This window comes from Hyaena hyaena, unplaced genomic scaffold (assembly GCF_003009895.1).
Source record: "Hyaena hyaena isolate Hyena2069 unplaced genomic scaffold, ASM300989v1 scaffold_1354, whole genome shotgun sequence".
Taxonomy (NCBI): Eukaryota; Metazoa; Chordata; class Mammalia; order Carnivora; family Hyaenidae; genus Hyaena; species Hyaena hyaena.
Window position 1 is genome coordinate 180498 of NW_024081997.1, and position 19215 is coordinate 199712.

Here is a 19215-nt window from a genome sequence, read left to right on the forward strand (position 1 = left end):
TGAGAGAGCAAGCAGGGGAGGGACAGAGGGAGAAAGAGCCCAAGCAGGCTCCGTGCTCTCAGCACAGAACCCAACACCAGGCTCGACCCCACGACCTTGAGATCATGACCTGAGGTGAAGTCAAGAGTCTGATGCTCACCTGACTGAGCCACCCAGGTGCCCTGGTCTGTTCCATGTCTGATTTTTGAGGAAAATCAGTATCAACAGTATCAACGATTAGGATGTGACTCTTCAGTGTTAGGAAAAACTGACTTTGGAAAGGCGGTCTATACCGTAGGGAATTTTCCTGTTTGGGGCATTGGGATACTTTTGTCCATGATGCTCAGATGAGCCAGAGAATAAGGCAGCAAGTATGAATAAACAGACATGAAGTACTTATGTTTATGCACTCCAGGAAGACGAAGATGTTAATCCCTAGTTTCTAGGAAATCACGCTGACCTCAGTTGTCGTGTTCGAGTCCCATGGAGAGTGTTTAGGACTCGGGTGGCCCCGGGGGCGGTGCTTGAGAGATCTCACACAGAACGCAGGGGCCGTGGGGGACGAGGCCGCGGCTCCGACATGACCCATCTCCCTGCAGGGTGCCCGGTCCACGGCTCCTGCTCCCGGCTGCTGGCCCTTTGGGGGCAGCGGACTCACCGGCCACCATGATGGTGATGACAACCCTCCCACCCCTGTGTGCCCGCTGTGGTGCGGTGCAAAGTCGACACACGACTTCTACATTGTGGGACTTGAAGGAACCAAACAGCACTTGGTAAAAAGAAAGGGACGTGGTTTGTCAGCAGAAAGGACTTCTTAGCAAAGGGCGGGAGTGACCACTGGGGATGAACAACCGGCAGATAAAAGCCTTGGTGTGTGAAACGTGGGGGGCACCGCCCAGTCCTGTGACCTCCAGAGGCCCCTCCGCCGCCAGCCTGTGCCCCGCCCTCACGCCCAGTCCTTACGGGGCAGTAGACCATCATCACACCAGTGGAATAACTGTGCTGGACCCCAGCTCACAGGACCCCCCAAGCACTTAGCAATCTGTCGGAACACGCTTCCCGCCACTGCGCCCTGGGCCCCTGTGCATCCACGGTTTGTCTGCCCAAGAGACGAGGAGAGGTTACTCCCCGGATCTACCTGTCTGGGCCGGACCTCACCCCCTCTGCCCCCACTCCCCTGCGCTCTCGTCCCCTCTCGGGTTCTCTCACGGACTCTGGCGGGACACGGAGTGAGGGGCAGACTGTCTAACCCAGTGTGGTGTTCCAGCACCTTCCCCCAGGCTCTGCGCAAAGACGGCCATGGGAGCCTGTATTTGCTAACAGCGGGTGCAAGGCGGTCAAGGAAGGGGGTGTTTGGCCTGGAGGTTCGTCCGTCAAGGCAGAGGGGAAAGGAACCATCACCCCCACGTGTGTTTGTGTGGATTTATCTCCATCAGGACGCTTCTGGGCCCGAGGTTTATCTAAAGAAGAGAGGGACCAGCGCTCCCGATGGCGTGGACAAGCCCGTGCCACCCGCAGTGGGTGCTGTCCTGACCCAGCTCCTCAGGAGCACCCGGGGTGCCCCACCATCATCGGGACCCTGCAAGCGTCCTCAGAGGTGGAACCGAGGTAGGCTTTCCCGCACAATTTCCCGAACGGTAGTGATTCTCACGGGCACTTCCAAAGCAACTCACTCAGCGCGTGCTCGCGACAGGCACCCCGGATTCTGACCTCCTGACAGCGGGCCACCCAGACGCTGTGTCCCCTGCCCTCGGCCTTGCTCTGGGGGACACAGTCACAGACCAGGGTTGGGAAAGGCCTCAACATCCACGAGATGAAATGCCGTGAGGCCGTAGGAACAGGTGTCCCACGAGCAAGCCCACGGACGGGCCCGGGACACGCAGTGTGGGTGTCAGGCAGCCACGGGGCTGTGGGCAAAGCACAGCGTCCATTTGCTGAAAGACGGGAACGCGGCGTCTCGCACAGCGAGTTCTGACAGTGACTTTCTCACTCGTGTATCAGGGACTCAGACTGCCGCTCCCACACACGGAAGACAGAAAGGAGAGTGTCAGCGAGGAAGTTTGTCACGGGCCTATGTTTGTTTTTCTGAATTGTTTGACGCTGAGGATCGGCCCGTCTGTCGCCTGTCACCACCCGGGGCAGCCGCGCTCTCCTCATCCTCCCTAAAGATAATTCCCTCGTGCATGTAATTCTGCACTGCTTCCAGGGTTTTCTTCTTAAGTAGGTCCCACGCCCAGTACAGAGCCCAACACGGGGCCTGAACTCACGACCCTGAGATCAAGAGCTGGATGCGTAACCGGCGGAGCCCCCAGGTGGCCCTGCTGGACTTGAAAGAGGAGTGTAACACACGTGACTTCTAATAGCAGTGAATACGCTGGAGAGCACTCTGGCGTCCTTTCAGACTTAAAAATACCACCGTGCATCTTGCTACCTGGGCCCAGCCGTCTGCTGCAAGTCCATTTCAAGAGGGGCTTGCCTCCCCCAGACCCCCTCCTTGGTCTGATCTGCCAGGTGGCACGGGAGGAGGAAGCTGGTACAAGGAGGGGAGGCGCGGGTTCAGGACCAGGTGTGCCCGGGGGCCTGGGCTGGGCAAGTGCGGGCGTGACGCAGGACACGGCACCTCCCACTCACACGGGACCCTCACACCAAACACGTTTCTCTAGCTCTGGTGTCACTGCCGCCGAGGGGACAAATCATGTTTGTTTCGAAGCGTAGAGTCTCCACTCGTGAATCCCTGTTACCTGCAGGGCTGATGAGAACATTTACAGAGACTCGTTCCAACCGAGCCGTTGCGGCACGAGCAGAAGCGACGGGTCCAGGTGCTTCCTGCACTGACTGCTCCTCGACGGCTAATCAGACGTCGATCAGTTTCATCCAATTTGGAGTTTTAATCCCTGGCTGTCAGTCTTCTTCAAATGTAATTCAACAGAAGTGTTAGCCTAAAGCACCTCCATCTGGAGTCTTCAGCACATCGTGGAGCGAGGGGGCCATGCCCGGCTGCTGGTTCAGTGCAGTCAAGGGACATTACAAAGGGCGTCCACGGATATTGCTCAGGAGGGTCGGTGGGTGTCACGGAGCAGCTTGCGCGTGACGGCTGCTGAGTTCGCAGCAGGAGGGCCCGGCACCGGGCACTGCAGTGAGCTGGATGCTCTGCGGAGCTGGTAATGCAAATAGCTTCCCGTGCTGCAAAGAATTTGAAGTGAAAAGTTCAATTTACTCTCTTCCACCTGACATACTTCCCTGACGGTGTCCTAGTTTGGACACTTTCTTTCAGGAGCTGCCGACAAGGGCTGATGCTCATCAGAATGCAAATTTACAAACAACCTCGTACAACCTTTGCCTTTGATGTGCCCAGAAACTGGATGGACTCACTTGCTCCTCTAAGTTATTTTTCATGTGTTTTCTACAATTTCCAATTCTCGCAAATTTTGGTATGAAATGCCAGCACAACATTTACACGATTCTTTTCTTTCAAACTTTGAAGTGGATTTTTGTAGAATTTGCAGGTAGCTGGAAATGACCATTTAGATGTTTATTTCCCCTGCAGTGTCTCGGGTCCTCTGTGACTGGGGCTGTGGGATGGGTGTGGGGATTCCACTGCCTCCACGGGCCCCCCGGGAGGTCTCACATTACCGTCTTCATGTTTATCCAGTGCACACTTCTGCTTTTTTTGGAGATCATATACTTAGTATTTAAAAGTTATTTAAGGTGGGGTGCCTGGGTGGCTCAGTGGGTTAAGCGTCCCACTTTGGCCCAGGTCATGATCTCACAGTTTGTGGGTTGGAGCCCTGTGTGGGCTCTGTGCTGACAGCTCAGAGCCTGGAACCTGTTTCGGATTCTGTGTCTCCCTCTCTGACCCTCCCCTGCTCACGCTGTCTCTCTCTCAGAAATAAAATTTAAAAAAACATTAAAGGATAAAAAAAAGTTATTTAAGGAACAAGTTGATAAATGGAAAAGTATAATCTCCAGATTAACGGTAACAGGTTATAGTCAACTATAAAATCTAGCATCATTCTCTGTGGATTTGACAACAACCTTTTTCTTTTCTTTTTTTTTTTTTAAATATAACTTATTGTCAGGAAGTCTGGGTGGCTCAGTTGGTTGCGTGTCTGTTTCGGCTCAGGTCGTGATCTCACAGTTCGTGGGTTCGAGCCCCGCGTCGGGCTCTGTGCTGACAGCTCAGCCTGGAGCTGCCTCAGATTCTGTCTCCCTCTCTCTGTCCCTCCCCCGCTTGCAGTCTGCCTCTCCCTTTCTCTCAAAAATAAATTAAAAAAATATATACACATTATAGTCAAGTTAGCTAACATACAATGTACAGTGTGCTCTTGGCTTTGGAGGTAGATTCCCATGATTCATTGCTTTCGAGTGCACATCTCGTGTCCATCCAGCTTCACGTGGCCCTGTGGCTCCTTGGATGCGTGGACATGCCCATAGGCACCTGCCGTGGGGGCAAGGACTTGGGTACCAGTCAGAAGGCCGGGAGCAGTGGCTGTCCCTCGAGCTGTACGGTCGGCAGGTCCCCAGGTGTGCATGGCATCTGTCACCCTGGGGGCCACCTCCCCGACACCTGATACTCCTGTTTGTTATCTTCTCTGTGGGTCTGATGTGCCCACGCAGACTGCAGACACAGGGGCCCACGCCCTCCTCGGCCCCGTGTTCAGGCTGTGATCTGTGCTCCGGGGCCACTCTGAGCAACCTCTCTTCTTCCTCGTTCCCACTGCACCATCTGCGAGCGGGCGTTGTCCCATCGGGAGTTCACGGCTGGGGGTCCTGGGGGTCCCTCCCTCCCTCTGTGGGGCAAGCCGGCCCTCAGAGGGGGAGGTCTCTGAAGCCCCCGCCCCCAGCTCTGTGAGTCTGTGCTTCTCCGCATCTGACCCGGTGGTGTTCAGAGTATTAGCTAATTTGGGCAGAGCTGTTTTGGGCAAGAGAACTTGTGAACAGCTGTGCAAAGGCCCCACCGTTGGGTCCCTCGTGAGGCCCGTGTCTCTGTGGACCTACGGAATGAAACTTTGTAGCTTTGGAACAATAGCTTTTATTTCAGAAAAACACCTTCTTTGCTTTGTTTCACTTTATGCCATTTACCCATTGGGTTTAACATGACTAATACGCAAGTCCCCAAACACTAGTGCGGGAATGGCTCATGGGACCGTATGACCCCTCCAGACGTATTTTTGGATGATTTAACAATAGGAAGCCTGCCTGGACGTGACGTAACAAAACCAGTATTTATCTGGGCTCATAATAGTTTTTATTAACTATGGAGAGTTGAACGGACCCAACTTCACTCTACCAGTTCAGTGAGCTGAGATTATAAAATTACAGTTTTGGGAAGAAATTATTTCGTATGATGGAAATTTCAATATTCAGAGCTCAGAGTTCTGGCTTAATGAACCACTTAAATTAATCTTTACTTTTTATTTTATTTTATTTTTTAAATTTTTTTAAAATGTTTTATTTATTTCCAGGAGAGAGAGACAGCGTGAGCAGGGGAGGGTCAGAGAGAGAGGGAGTCACAGACTGAAACAGGCTCCAGGCTCTGAGCTGGCAGTCAGCACAGAGCCCGACGCGGGGCCCGAACCCACGAACCGCGAGATCATGACCTAAGCGAAAGTCGGACGCTTAACCGACTAAGCCACCCAGGCGCCCCTAATCTTTACTTTTTAAAGGGTGCCGTAACCAACAACCCTTACTTGTTCTTAAAATCACGGCAAGAATCACAGTTTCTCTCCCTGCTAAAAATTATCAGGGAACTATCTAAAGTTGATTAATATGGTGCTAGTTTTAGGTGCAGAGTATACAGAGGGGACACATAATAAGTGTGTCATCTTTGTCCACAAAAAGATCAAGGCATCTGAGCAATCTCAGGAGAGAAATTCAGAAGATCACAAAACGCATCCAGTGGACCTGTTCTCGTCTGAGGCCCGCTCAGGGCAGCCCTGGTTAGTTATCAAGGAGCACCGGGAAAAGCACACACAGACCCAGATCGTAGCCGAGATCTACAGACAGGGAGCGCCCAGGGTACTCCTGGCCCCTAAGGGAGGGCCACTGGGGACCTGGAGGGTTCTAGATGCCATGCTCTTACAAGGTGAGTGGGAGCGGGACTGTCCCTGTTTATGAAGACTGATCCCCTCTCCCCCCGCTTCCGTCCCCTCCTTTGGTGGCTCCGCCGAGAGCACGTAGGGCCGGGCGCTGCTGGGGGATGATAAATGTATCAGACGCGATCACTGCCTTCAGGGAGCTGAGGATCTCCAGTGACAGCAGAGCGGCAGAGCTTTGGGGCAACACAGGGACTGTCCTGTCCCCCAAGAAGAAATGTGTGTCCCCAGGCTGTGGAGGTGATGGAGCCAAGGGGCTCCTTCCCACTGGGGGTGCACAGTCCTCGTCAATGTGAAGGTCTTCTTAAAGAGTCTTGGGCCCGGGGCTCCTGTCCGTGGAGCAGATTTTCCACCCCTCCCCTCCGCTCCCCTGCTGCGCAGCCACTGCCCACTCCCCCTGGAGGCCCTGCACCAGCCCATCTTCTCCAGAAAGCATCTTGGAATTTCCCCCCGCGATAGCGCTTGGGTCCTCTCTCCGGGTTTCTAAAGCACCTACTTCCCGTCTCCTACTACACGTGACGTGTCCCACTCGCCAGAGTCCTGTCCTGGTCTCACTTCTCCATCCGAGGCAACCGCCATCTGGGTCCACAGTGCACCAGGTCACTCTCCGCCAGCCTATGTTCTACGGGGTGGTGGCCGGCTCGTGGCATGTATCCGGTGAACATCTGTGGGATGTTTACACTAACGACAGAGTCAGGAAGACCCCAAAGGTTCAAAGTAGGCTTTAAAAAAGCTGTTTAGGGAAGTGCAATGGAAGGGCAGCAGAAATTCACCTTCTGCTATAGTTTGCTGGAGAACATGTTCCCCAACTGAAACCAAACTATTGTGTATCCCAAAAGGACAGAATCCACCGTTGATTTGGGTCACCGCAGGTCATCAAACTGACTTGCATATATGGTGCCCTTGGGGCACTTTTCCCAGGATTTTCGTGAATGTCTCCCGCGAGAAGACTGCCAGGACTTATCGTGACATTGCTTCAGTGCTGAAGCCTTTTAACCGTTGGATTTTTCGTGGTTAGTTTGAGAAATAATTTGCACCCTTTTTCCTTCTCTCCTAATCTCCAGCGGCTCAGTCATGATAACCCAAGTCTATATTTTATCAGCTCAGGCATTCTCTCTGGGAATAAGTGGGTGTCTGAGCCACAGTGGATCAGAATGAAGCAAACGGCCAAGGATGGGGAGTCGACAGTTTATAAGGCCATGGGAGAAGCGGATGCACGAGAACATAGATGGGAAGGAAGCGATGTGGGAGGAAGTTTCCAGTAAAAGAATACTGTGATTTAAGAAATTCAGAGAGCAGAGCAGTGAGGCACAGCTTATGGCAGGAGCTGGCTCTGACTTCGCTTCTTGACTCCCTCTCTTTACTCTGTGGAATCCGGGGCAAGAAATTAACCTTGGTTTATTTTGATAATGGTGACAATGCTCTCGATGCAGTGCCCCATGGTGAGCACTTGATGCGGCACGGGAAGAACTCAGATGAGGCGTGGCACAGGATACGTGTTCATAGTGCTGACATGTGTTCATGTGTATTCATACGCGCTCATACGTGCTGGCTTAGAGATTTCTTCCATTAAAAAATACCCTTTCTTAAACTCTAATTCTTACAAAATAGTACCTAAGGTAAAAGGACACATGAAATACGGGAAATTCAGATAAAGCAGCTCCGGCTCTGTGTGGCCTTGCAAACACACCATCGTGAGCATCCCCGGGTGCTCTGGGCACGAGGGGAAACCAGAGCTGTTTGGAGGTGTCCTGGTGGGTCGGATGGTGGCAGGGTGAAATCGGGGGACGCGCGGCAGAGCCACGACTGGCAGCTCTTAGGCTGTCATGCCACTGGGCCTTCTGCCGTGTCCGCTGCGACCTCGGGCGGGGGTCGCGAGTCCTGACTGACCACCCTGCGGCCGCGCACCCCAGGCCCTCTGAGAATGCACACCGAGCGCGCGCACTGGGGACCCAGATTTCCCACCAACGCACACAACTTAGTTTTCCCGCGTCTTGTCTTTGGGAGGAAGACTGTGAATCCCTGTGACGATGAAAACGGTTTGGCCAAGCGGCCGCGTGTCCCAAAGGGTGAGAGCACGCTGCCGGAGGTGAGCGAGTTTTCAGTCCCAGAACCGTGAGCGAGCGCTCCGCCGAATGTGCCCCAAGCAGATTGGGACAAACGCATGGGGACCGTGTGGGACACCCAGTGGCCACGGCCGGCCACGGAGCAGGCACCGATGTTCACCATGGCAACACCGCCTCCAAAACACTCCGGGCCTAGCAGCGGCCCAGGCAAACAGCGTGTGGCCTTCGATGATGGAGAGGGAAATGTGGGGGAAGGAATAGTGACTCAAGGGCCATCTGTCTCTTTCTTCACAGGTTAACACCGCAAGTTCTAACAAATGGAGGTCCACACACCAACGATTTTCGTGGCTTCCAGGAGCCCAGCGCCATTTTACTCTGCATGTTACGTGAAGTTCACGTACGTTCATTGCCGCATTTCCCTTTCTAGATTGCTGACGCATTCTACCACGGCAGCCATCTAGACATGGAACGTCAGGGCACAATCCCCAAGGACCTCAGCTATCGTTTTGGACTTGAGAATTTATAGTGACCTAGCAAACGTACAAAGGAATTCATGGAGAGAGAAAAACGACTTTAAAGAAAGCATCATCTGTCAAGTCAAGACCTTCAGAGATGCCTCTGAGAAACGGTACTGTGGTAAAGACCAGGGGTTAGTTCTAAGCATGTTGCAAATACTCTCATGGTAATCCTGGACTGAAAACAAAGATGGCGGGTGCTTGTATGGAAATCACATATAGCGATTCGTGAGGGCGTCCGTTCTGACAGTCCTCCAGATAGGGTTCTGCAGGGAAGTGGGGAGGGCTGGAGAATAAGGGATTCTGTCCCTTCCTGCACAGAGGGGCAGAGACCCATCTGAGCCATGAAGAGACTGGAGCAGATCTGCTTTGCAGACCCCCGTCCAGGAAGGTCAGACCTGCGCTCAGCACTGTGATGGGAACGTGCCAGTTCAAGCTCCTATTTGTTGCCAACTTCTCTTTGGCGCAAAGCCAACTCTACTCCTTGTAACCAGGGGGCAGTGAGGGCTCTAGAAAACGGTCCGAGGCTCACGTGGAGAGAGCTGGCATGTGGAACGCAGGTTAAACGCCAACACCACCCCGGTCAGGGCCATCGGGCTCACGGTCTCACAAAACCCAGAAGGGGCCCCTTGAACACGTCACCGGCTTTTTTCTGTTCATTCCCTTATCTGTTCTCTTGGAACTGAGTGGGATGCGGTTTCAATTGACCCAAGGATCAAAGGACGTTCCCCCCATGAAGACCGGCCCGCCCACTGGCGCCACTGCCCGGGGGCCGGCGTGAAGCCACCGGAGGCTGTGCCCTTACTTTCCTCCGAGAGGTCGTTGTCCTCGGCCTCCCTCTCCATGTCCTTGCACCAGCCTTCCATCCTGCTGGTCTCCGTGTGCAGCAGCTTCACAAACCAGGAGCCGTCCCGGCGGCCCGGGGACGTCCTCCCGGGGTCCCCCGTGTCCACGGACGGCTCCAGCCAGGGCTCGGGCGGCGGCAGGGTGGCCGCGTCCACGGGCGCCCTGTAGTCCTCTCTGTAGCTGAAGAGCCCCTGCGTCCGCACAGTCCTGACCGCCCCGTACTGGGTGGGCGTGCTGGGCTCCGAGTGCCGCTGGAGGGCGGGGCCGAACTGCAGGCCCTTGTCCTCCATGGTGACGCGTCCCGGGAAGCCCTCCAGCTCCAAGTCTGCCTGGACGGCGGCCGTCACGCTGTTCGAGCGCTTAAAGCGTCCGTGTCTGCGGAGGAGGGAAGGGGAGAGAGGGAGGCTTTCTGAGGTGACTGCCTGCGGCGGCCGCAACCAGCGCGCCTGCACTCGGCCCACGGCACCTCAGGAAACACGCGTGTCTTCACCTCTACTGCCGCGACTCCGGGGCTCCCGCCACGGGGGGACGTGTGGGTTTGGCAGTAACTGCCCCCTAACGTCAGCTACCTCGCAGAGCCTACACACGCCCGCTTCGGCAGGCGCCGGCGAGGCTAACGCGTCCCACGGAACCGCCGGCCCAGGCCGTGACCTCCCCCTGCGAATCCGCTACAAGCTGACAAGCTCCCACGTGTTGCCCGCGTGTCAGTGTCAAAGGAAGTCTTGTGTTGCTTCCTCGATGCAACTTCTGCACCCTCCCGACTTTCAGGGACACATCTCAGGGCGAGCTCCTATCTGAGTATCTTAATATCATCCCCATTGAGTCTTTTATGCAAAATAACGAATCTAAGCTCTGACTTCAGCAGGTGTTTTAAAGCCATTTTCATCCTATGTATTTGAAGGCCATCCACGCCCGCACAGGCAATTACTGAAATGATGGGCAGGAAAGAGCTTATCAGGTATTGCTGGGTGAGACCTGTGTGTGTGAGGGGGGGGGGGGCGGTACATCCAAACTGTACCCTAACTATACATTCTGGCTTCTCCCCATCTGAACCCACAGATGGCAATCGCTGTGAGAGCAGCTGGGTAATGAATGTGCCACTTACTTTCTTTGCTGGAGGCTAAGGAGAGAACAAGCGAGGGACGGGGACGGGAGGCAGCGAGCCCAGGTCCCCGTGCAGAAGCCGTCCGGCCTCTGGGAGGCCTACTGGGAGCCGGGGAAGCCACTCGTGTGGGGTCTGAATATCTTTGCAATCGGAACCCAGAATGTCACCTGAGACCTTACCAGCTAGATGCTAACAGAAGTTGCAGAGGTAATGAGGCTCTCATTAAAATTTGTTGTTATGAAATTTATACGATATATTATTTTAAGTATAAAAGAATCATCCTGTTCTTGTTACAAAATAACACTATCCTAACACATCTGTGTATTCTATAGTTTGAAGTCATGATGGCTCAGGTCTTAAGCTCCCTTCCTTCTCTCTTTCTTTCCCTCTGAATAGTTAGGTGAGAAGGCACACATCTGATCACCCGCAGGCCGACCTGTTCTTCCTTTGGATGAAGAATGTGGCTTTCAGAGCCGTCAGCTTTCCCAGGTGGTAAATTACTTTAGAAAGAATTATTCCCCTGCCTCTTGCAAAAACAAGACACTGGCGGATGTTAATTCATACTTGAGTGACATAAACTGAGAAGTGTAAATATATGAGCCTGTTTCCACGAGGGGCATGAATTATTGATGGGTCACATGATCAGGCTGGCAATCAGGTTTCTAACGGGTCACTCTTGCCGGGGAGCATCGGGTATTTGGAAGGGGCTGAGTTACCGCTTCTCATCTTCCACCTGGACGCCAACAGAGTGGTATTCCCGCAGGCCTCGGCTCTCCGTGTCCGAATCGGTGGCTGTTTCCACCTAGTGCAACACAGAACATCTTATTTTAGAACCAAGACAGGGGACCTGGGCGAGGGACTGCTTTCTGTGTGTGTTCATTTGCTGTAATTAATTGCACATTTAATTAATACAGAGTTGCACTTGACCCAGTAAAAATCACAGAGAGAGGGAAATGCACTGTACTGGTGTAATTATATTCCTACTGTTTCATCAAATTTTACATAACTACTTGAACTCAGCATTGTGCTCTGATCTCTTAAATGTATGCAAATAAAACTGCTTAGTTCAGCTAAGGCAAGAGACAGGCTTTGTTGGGTTGACCTCTTCGAGGGCAGGAGAGCTCCCCCCACACCCTACAGTGGAGAAAGTAAGACAGCATGAACCAGAGAAAGCTAACAACAACATAAGCAATTTAACAGAAGGGTGCTGGTGGCGGAATCCACACAAAGAAACACACAGAGAGGAATTTCAGGGTTTACTGGGGACACCGAGGCGATCTGTCCGTCTGCTCCCACCCACAGGTGTCTCTCATTTGCTAACAGGGCTGTGCCCAGCAAGGCCATGTCGGAACAGAACAGAAACTGTGCATTTCACATGAGATCCTTATTGTGCTTCTCTTTGCCAAAATGTCTCCCAAACCCATTTCAGGACCAGGAGCAGGGTGACGCTAACAAGGGGCGGGGGTGGGGGAGACCTCTGGGACACTCCGTTTTGTAAAAAAAAACCAAAAAAACCCCCTAAACTCTCAGTGCGAAAAGTCTGTGAAACCAAAGGTTAGCTTAATCATAAATATTATCCTGGCTATGCAAACATCTCCTTCCTTTTTCCCAGGAAATATTACCGGCTGGATCAGCAGGACTTAGACCCCAATCTAAGATGTCATAACTAAGTTGTATGACATTTTTTTCCCCTTAAAAATGTTCATGATCGCCACAAGGATAAGCTACAACCCATTCAACAAATAATTGTGACATTCTCCTTCGTGATCACGAGACTGAGTTTGCCCTGGGGCCGAGGTCCCAGCATCAAGGGCCGACTAAATCTGTGCCAAAGAGAAACAGTGACCTTAATGGCTGCCATTTATCTTCTGCTTTCCATGCACCAGGCGCTACGCTGAGAGCCCGGGAAGCATTACTGCGCGGAGTGCCCCAGACTCCTGCCGTTACTTCCTGCCACACCGGACAGCTGAGAATCAGAGAAGGTGAGAAACGTGCCTGAGGGTGCACAGCTCACTGGGGCTGAACATCAGTTTACCCCAGGTCTCCCTCACTGCAGCACCTCCCAGTGCTCATCTCAGTCCTCCGTGGCCAGAATAAATCCGGCCGCACAAAGACCCCTGAACTCTTGGGGCGTTACCGAGCGCACCCCAGCCTCTTCCTGCCAGAGTCCCAAACACGTGCACGCAGGCTGTACCCCATTTGTGTCATGTGGTTTGACACGAAGTGACCCTGGGATGAAGCACATTGTTGAATCAAAACCCTAACCTTGCTGCTGTCTCTATGTCTCTTTCTAGTTTTAGGGGGGCCATGGCTTTGATGAACTTCCCCTTCCTGGACATGGAGACTGTTAACTATTAGTACCCCAGCCCAGAAGATCACAATGAGAATTACAGTATTTGAGAGGTCACCCCCTGTCAGAGCAAACAGACCTGCCTTGTGTCTTAACTGCTCACTGGGCCGTTTTGTGAACATAACCTGATTATTTGTAATCAGTCTTCAATTGAGGGATAAATTGCTTATTTCTAGTTTTCTGTCCTTATTACTGCTACAGACATATGTCTGCACCTATGTGTGCGCATGCTTTTGTGACTATTTCAACAGTGTAGGTGATTTATGGGTCAAAGGTATTATTATGCTTGACAATTTTGGTCGATATTGTTGAATGTGATGGATACATAATATGGGGGAGATCAATGCTTACATTACTTCTAGAAAGACTTCTGTAATGGAAAGAGCACTGGGTTTTATCCTCAAAATGTTCAGAATATTTGCTTCACTTCTACTTGTGAGGATTCTGGCCTATGAAATTAGCTTATTCTGGCAAATGTGTGAGGCGTTGATCGTAGTGGTATGTGGAAGGCAAAACACGGGGGTCGTCATGGAGAACAGCGACACGGGGTCAGTTATGATTTGCTCGAGACACAGAACACTAAGCAGTTATGACACGGAAGATGCATATGGTCCAACTAGCAAGTGGCGTGGACAGCGCAATCACAGGTATGTGCGTACACAGGAAACACGCATACCCACGGGCATGTAAACACGTTACACCAGTGACCGACACAGACAGGCAAACAGCAGGCACTTCCTCCCTCTGTCCTGTCTGCACGTGCCCTCTGCTGGGATTCTCTCATGCTCCTAGCAAATGAGGGCGGTACAGCTTCTGAAGCCAGAGTCTGTCACTACCTGGCCATGGGACTCTCCAGTGAAGTCTCTTAGGCTTTGTTGACTCTCTTCTTCCTAATCTCAAACATGAGGGGACATCAGACCCTTCATCTCACTGACGTAGAACTCTGCAGGAAGCCAGAGTCACACGCGCTTGCCCACAGCAAGTGTCAACGCTCTGTCTTCACACCTCAACTGTCACGCTGTCAGCTGTGTCATGACATGGACATTAAACTGAGGAATCTCACAGATTTACAGTGGGTTCATGTGCAACTTTCCCAAGGGAAAAATGGAGTTATCCGGTCTTCAGGGCTTAGGGGGTGATAAAATCACGTACGTATGGATGTGCTAAATATTTATCCATCTCAGAAACCCTGGGAGTAGAGGCTCTTGTACAGATGGGGAAAAAGGCAAATTTAAGACAAAGAAAAGGAGTCACTACTTTGCACAGTGGGAAGGAAATCAGAGGAGGCTCTGGCTGGAAGAGTCGAGTGAGTTTAAAACATTTCAGAAACACAGGCCCGCGTTCATGTCCACAAGACCCACCGTGTTCTGGGCATCGAGACGAAAGATGCATTAACAACATTGCTCACTTTAAGTGAACTTGTTTTGAAGCAAATGCTGTGTTTGAAGGGCTCCCTAAGGAACGGGGACAGACGTCTCTCCAGTCGCTGCAGCGAGCGGCGGGTGCCATCACAGAAGAGTGTGCTGGCTCCGTGGAGCCCGCTGCCTCGTACCAGCTCCCCCTGCGTGATGCCACGTGCAGTGCTGAGAGGCAGGAAGGGGGACTGCTAGTTACGGTCCACGCTGGTGTGTGCGCATAGTCGCACATGTGTGTGTGCATGAGTGTGCACGTGTGTACATGCATGAGCGACTATGTGTGCTAGTGCAGTGTGTGCAAGTGTGCACACATGTCTGTATGTGCGCTCACGTGTGTGACTGTGCACACGAGAGTATACACATGTGTATGTGTGACTGTGCCACAAACAGGTGCAGTGAGCACATGTGTGCACACATGCACACACGTGAGCGTGAGCACATGTGTGTATGTGTGTGAATAGCTGCAGTCGTGCACACACAGTACATGCACAAGCATGCTTGCACGTATGTGTATGAACATATGTGTGAGTGTGCAAGTGTGAGTATAGACACACGTATTATGTGTGTGACTGACCTATGTTACCATACGTGTGTGAGGTGTGAGCCCACAGGTACACATGTGTTGAGTGTGCACACACGTGAGCACAAGTGTACACAGGAGTGTGTGTGTGAGTGTGCAGGCACACGTGTGTGAGCGTGTGCATGCAGGGAGTGCGCCCTGCCCCCCCTCCTGCACGCAGGGGTTTGTGGGAAGCCAAGGCTGAGGAGCACCACGTCTCCCGGACACGAGCGAAGGGTGCAGCCATGGCTGCGACAGTGCGTCTTTGGCGGCTAAATGCAGACCATTTATGCTCTGCCTTCAAAGCCTCGCACGTAGCTGGTGACCTATTACACGCCCAAGAGGGGAGCGGGACCTGCCACCTCGCTGCTGAGACCGGCTCAGAGCAGCTCCGAGAGCAGGGGCAGAGGCTGGCCGGGCGTGCGACGGCTCAGGCTGGCGAGGGAGGAGCACGTCTGCGGGGAGACCACGTTCGCTCAGGGGGACGTTTGAGTGGGACGCTGAGGGGCCCGCGGCGATGGCCCCGTCCAGGGGCACGGCCTGGTGGTGCTCGCATGTCTGGGCCGGGCCGGCTGAGGCAGGGGGCCTGAGGGATGCGCGTGAATCCGACCGTGGTGTCCGGGGACGGGAGACACTTTCTGAGGACTCAGACACAGACACGCACACACACAGGCAGAGGGGAAGCTCCGCGTGACAGAGAAACCTCAGACACAAACAGACGGGAATGTGAAGGGGACAGGTGTGTGTCACTGTTGAGTGAGGGAAAGGGAGGCAGGGCCAGATGGCCGGCTCCGCCCAGCACGGCCTCTCGCGGGGCTGGCACGCGAGAAAGGGCCTGGAGTTCTACCCCACAACTGCCGAATGGACGGGAAAATGTCTGCTGTCTGCGGTGGCTCTGGGAGAGTGGCCGGCGGTCAGGCGGGCCTCGCCCCCCGGGAGCGGGGGCCCTGTGCGTCGGATGCCAGCGATCTTCCCCTACAGGCGACAGGTCAGACAGACTGGGGCGGACTGCTCTTCCCCACGTGGGTCACGGGAAGGGAGCCTGGTCAGGCTCGCAGAGGGCACTGCACGGCCCTCTCAACCCTGCAATGCCTCCCTCCGTCCTGGCTTTGATGCTCAGGGCTGTGTGCCCACCGGCACAGCGGTGTACCCCCGAGCCTCAGTCTCCCCATCGGTATCTTGGATGTGGTGACAGCGGCACCTGGGGCTATTATGAGGTTAAACACGGCGATGTCCTGAGCCTGCGAATCTTACGGTTTCTCCCCGCGCCTTCACAGCACGGATGGTCAGCCGCTGCTCAGTGTATCTGTGGGGGGCCGTGCCCTCCGCTCCAGGGGCCACGTCACCCCAGTCCTTCGTGCTCTCCTCTGAGATAGCTGCCTACACTCCTCTACCTTTCACTTCTCTGACTTTCAGTTATGCTAAGTCAGGTTTCTGTGAGTGGTTTCTTTGGCTCCTCCATGCTCTTCCGTCTGACAACTGCGAGGTTACAGGCTCGCGAGATATTGTGCATTTTTTCTGCCACAAAAGACAGCTGGATCCGGTCCACGCGTGCACTCACACCGGTTCCACGGCCCACTCAGCCACCGTCACCCGCGCACCACTTATCCGACATTTACTGAGCACTTGCTATGTGCCAGGCGCTGTGCTAGGCGCTGGGGTGTGAAGCGGGGGCGGGCAGCCTTCTCAGACACGCACGTGTGGGGGCCGCACCAGGAAGGGCTTCCGGGGAGGGGTGTGCTCGGGGACCGAGGGGCGCGGCGGGGGTGGGGACGCTCCCGCAGAGCTGAGGCGTGGCTGCGAGAAGCAGAAAGGGCCACGGGGCAAGTAAAAGCCGGGGGCTTGTCGGGGCTGAGGCGGAGGCAGGAAGGGGGTGCCTCGAGCAGCCGGTAACCTCACGCTACAGCGCGTCCCTGCTCTTCTCAGATGATGGCAGAGGTGGACGCTCCCAGCCTCGTCCACGGCTGGTGTGGGCGGCCAGGAGGGAGCCCGCGGAAGGTGAGAAGGCTGGAGGGTGCGTGGGCACCAGGGAGTGTGGAGTCGGCCTCATTAACTTGGGGACCTCACACGTCTTCTCTAAGGACCTGACTTCAGAGCCAGGATGGCGGGGCGCCCTGGCGTCCCACGTCCCACCGCCGCGGCCCCGCAAGCCCAGCGGCTGCAGTGTTGCTGGCCTGTTTTGACCTCATCGTTGTCCTCCTCAAAGTGGGGCTAACTGCATGTCATGCGGGGGGGGGGCGGTCAGCTGGGAGCACCTAGCATAGGGCCTGGCATATAGAATCAGGACAGAGAGAGGCGACAGAGCAGTTGGATGGATAATCCAAAACAGGGAGATAAAATAAAAATTCATGCGTACTTGGCTTTGGAGTATATTTCGGTACTTACATCTGACCTTGGGTATGGCTGACGCTCTGGGAATTCAGAATCCTAAACAAAACAATGAAGCCACAGTGTGGAGACCTGGTTCAGAGGGCCAGCCGAGCGGGCCGTCTCCCCAGCCTGCTCTCTCGCGTCCCCGGGGTGCCCGGGACATCGTGCCCCCTCACGCCAGCGCCCAGCACGCGCAGGCCCCAGTCTGGGCTCCGTTCACCCTCTCCCCGGCGGCCAGGAAGTCCTCCGATTCTAGAACCTCCGGTGGGACACAGGCTGGATGTGAACCATGCGTGCACGGGACTCGAGGCGGACCCTGCCTCACCGTGCTGGCGGCACTCGTCGCCAGGGCAAGACAGGGCCGGCGTGAGGCTGCGAGGGGGCACCTGGGTCCTCCCCTGTGCGGACGCAGGGAGAGGCCGCCCGGAGACAGCCACACCCCATCCGGGCTGCACGCCGGGGTCTCGGGCAGGAATCGGGGCCTCGAGGGCGCTCACCCTCGGTGCTTGGCCACCAGCGCTGCGGGCCCGGAGCGCCCCACGGCCGGCATGCGCGTGCCTTCTGTGGCCGCGGCCTGTGCAGCTGGGGGCTCGCCTCAGTCTGCACCACAGAGCCTGCCTTCCTCTCAGCGGTTTAGCCCCACTGCCCTTCCCCCCGATTCATGTTTGGCCATGAGACTGAAAGGCTTTTGAAAAACCAGGGTCCAGCAAGATACCATCCTTCCAAAGCATCGAAACGAGCTGTCTGCACACCCTCTAAGTGGCCGGTGGCCCCTAGAAAGTGCCCTGGGGGTGGGGGGCCCTGGGTGGTGGGGGCGGGTGAGCCTGGGGCCCGAGCTGCCTCGGGGGGCGCCACCCGGCTGGCTGTGAACGAGCTGGGCCCGGCTCCCGCCTCTGCGGCCCTCGGGGGGGCCTGGAGGCCGGGGCGCCTGGCGTCAGTCCACGCTACTCGCAAAGCCCGCCGGGCAGCGGCAGAGAGAGGCTACCTGGATCCCGATGGAGGAGTGCCGGCTCTTGAGGAAGTCCTCGGCCTTGGACAGGACGGCCTTGTCGCTGGCCCGCGTGGGGCCGCCCTGGCCCTCGGCAGCGAGGCGCTGGGCCGCGGCCGTCTCCAGGGCGAGGCTCATGGCCTTGGTGCTGTCCAGACTGTCCGTGGAGTTGTAGAGGCCACGGGTGTCCTGGGGCCATGGGGACGCCCTCTGGGCACGGCTGTCCTGGTAGGCGTCCTGCGTGGACTCGGTGCTGCTCTGCGCCGTCACCGAGATCAGGGGCTTGGAGGTGGTGCGCGGGGGCACGGGCGGCGGGGTCTTCTTGTAGTTTGCGTACGACACGGCTGCGAGGGAAATCAGAGTCCCATCAGCGGAGGCACCTTCCCGTCCCCCGCCCGGAAGCCAGGTCCCCCGACCGCCCCCTAAGACCTGCCGGGCCTTTTGGAACCTGCAGCCTACAAAACAAGGCAAACCATGGGGGAACGTGCGCTGAGTCCCCACAGATACACTCATGACAGAGGGAAAGTGTGAAGCCCCCAAATGCAGCAGCAGTGACCAGGCTGAGTGAGTCCGTGACTCAGCAGGAGGGACGCAGCTCCTGCCTCCTGGGCGACGCCCGTCTCTTCACACCCTGCTTGGAAGCAGGGCAGGCTAAGGTTTGTCCGGACGAAGGTGGAATGTACATATAAAAAAAAACCTGCGTGTGGAGAAACCAGGTCAGAGGCACAGAAAACCGCTGCCCCGGCCATCACCGCGGGAAGGCGGGGGCGACTGTCCTCCCTCTGCTTCCCTGTGGATTTGGAGAATGTTTCTGACGAGCACGTGCTGTCCTTCTAATGGCCACGAATGTGATGTGATGACACTGCTCCCTGCAACAACACACTTACTGGGAGTCCTGTAGACGTCGGTGGAGAAGCGACCCAGGGT

At 55.2% G+C, this 19215-nt stretch overlaps 1 protein-coding gene across 1 annotated transcript in view; it reads right to left on the reverse strand.

Annotated features, from left to right (window-relative positions):
• Positions 1 to 19215, reverse strand: part of DLGAP2 (DLG associated protein 2) — a 176424-nt gene that overhangs the window by 7050 nt on the left and 150159 nt on the right. Inside the window, exons 15-18 of the mRNA XM_039223525.1 lie at positions 18286 to 18632; positions 17316 to 17357; positions 11323 to 11408; positions 9461 to 9876 (exon numbers count right to left, since the gene is read on the reverse strand). Coding sequence (XP_039079456.1) covers positions 9461 to 9876; positions 11323 to 11408; positions 17316 to 17357; positions 18286 to 18632 — 891 coding nt within the window. The remainder of the gene's footprint in view (positions 1 to 9460; positions 9877 to 11322; positions 11409 to 17315; positions 17358 to 18285; positions 18633 to 19215) is intronic.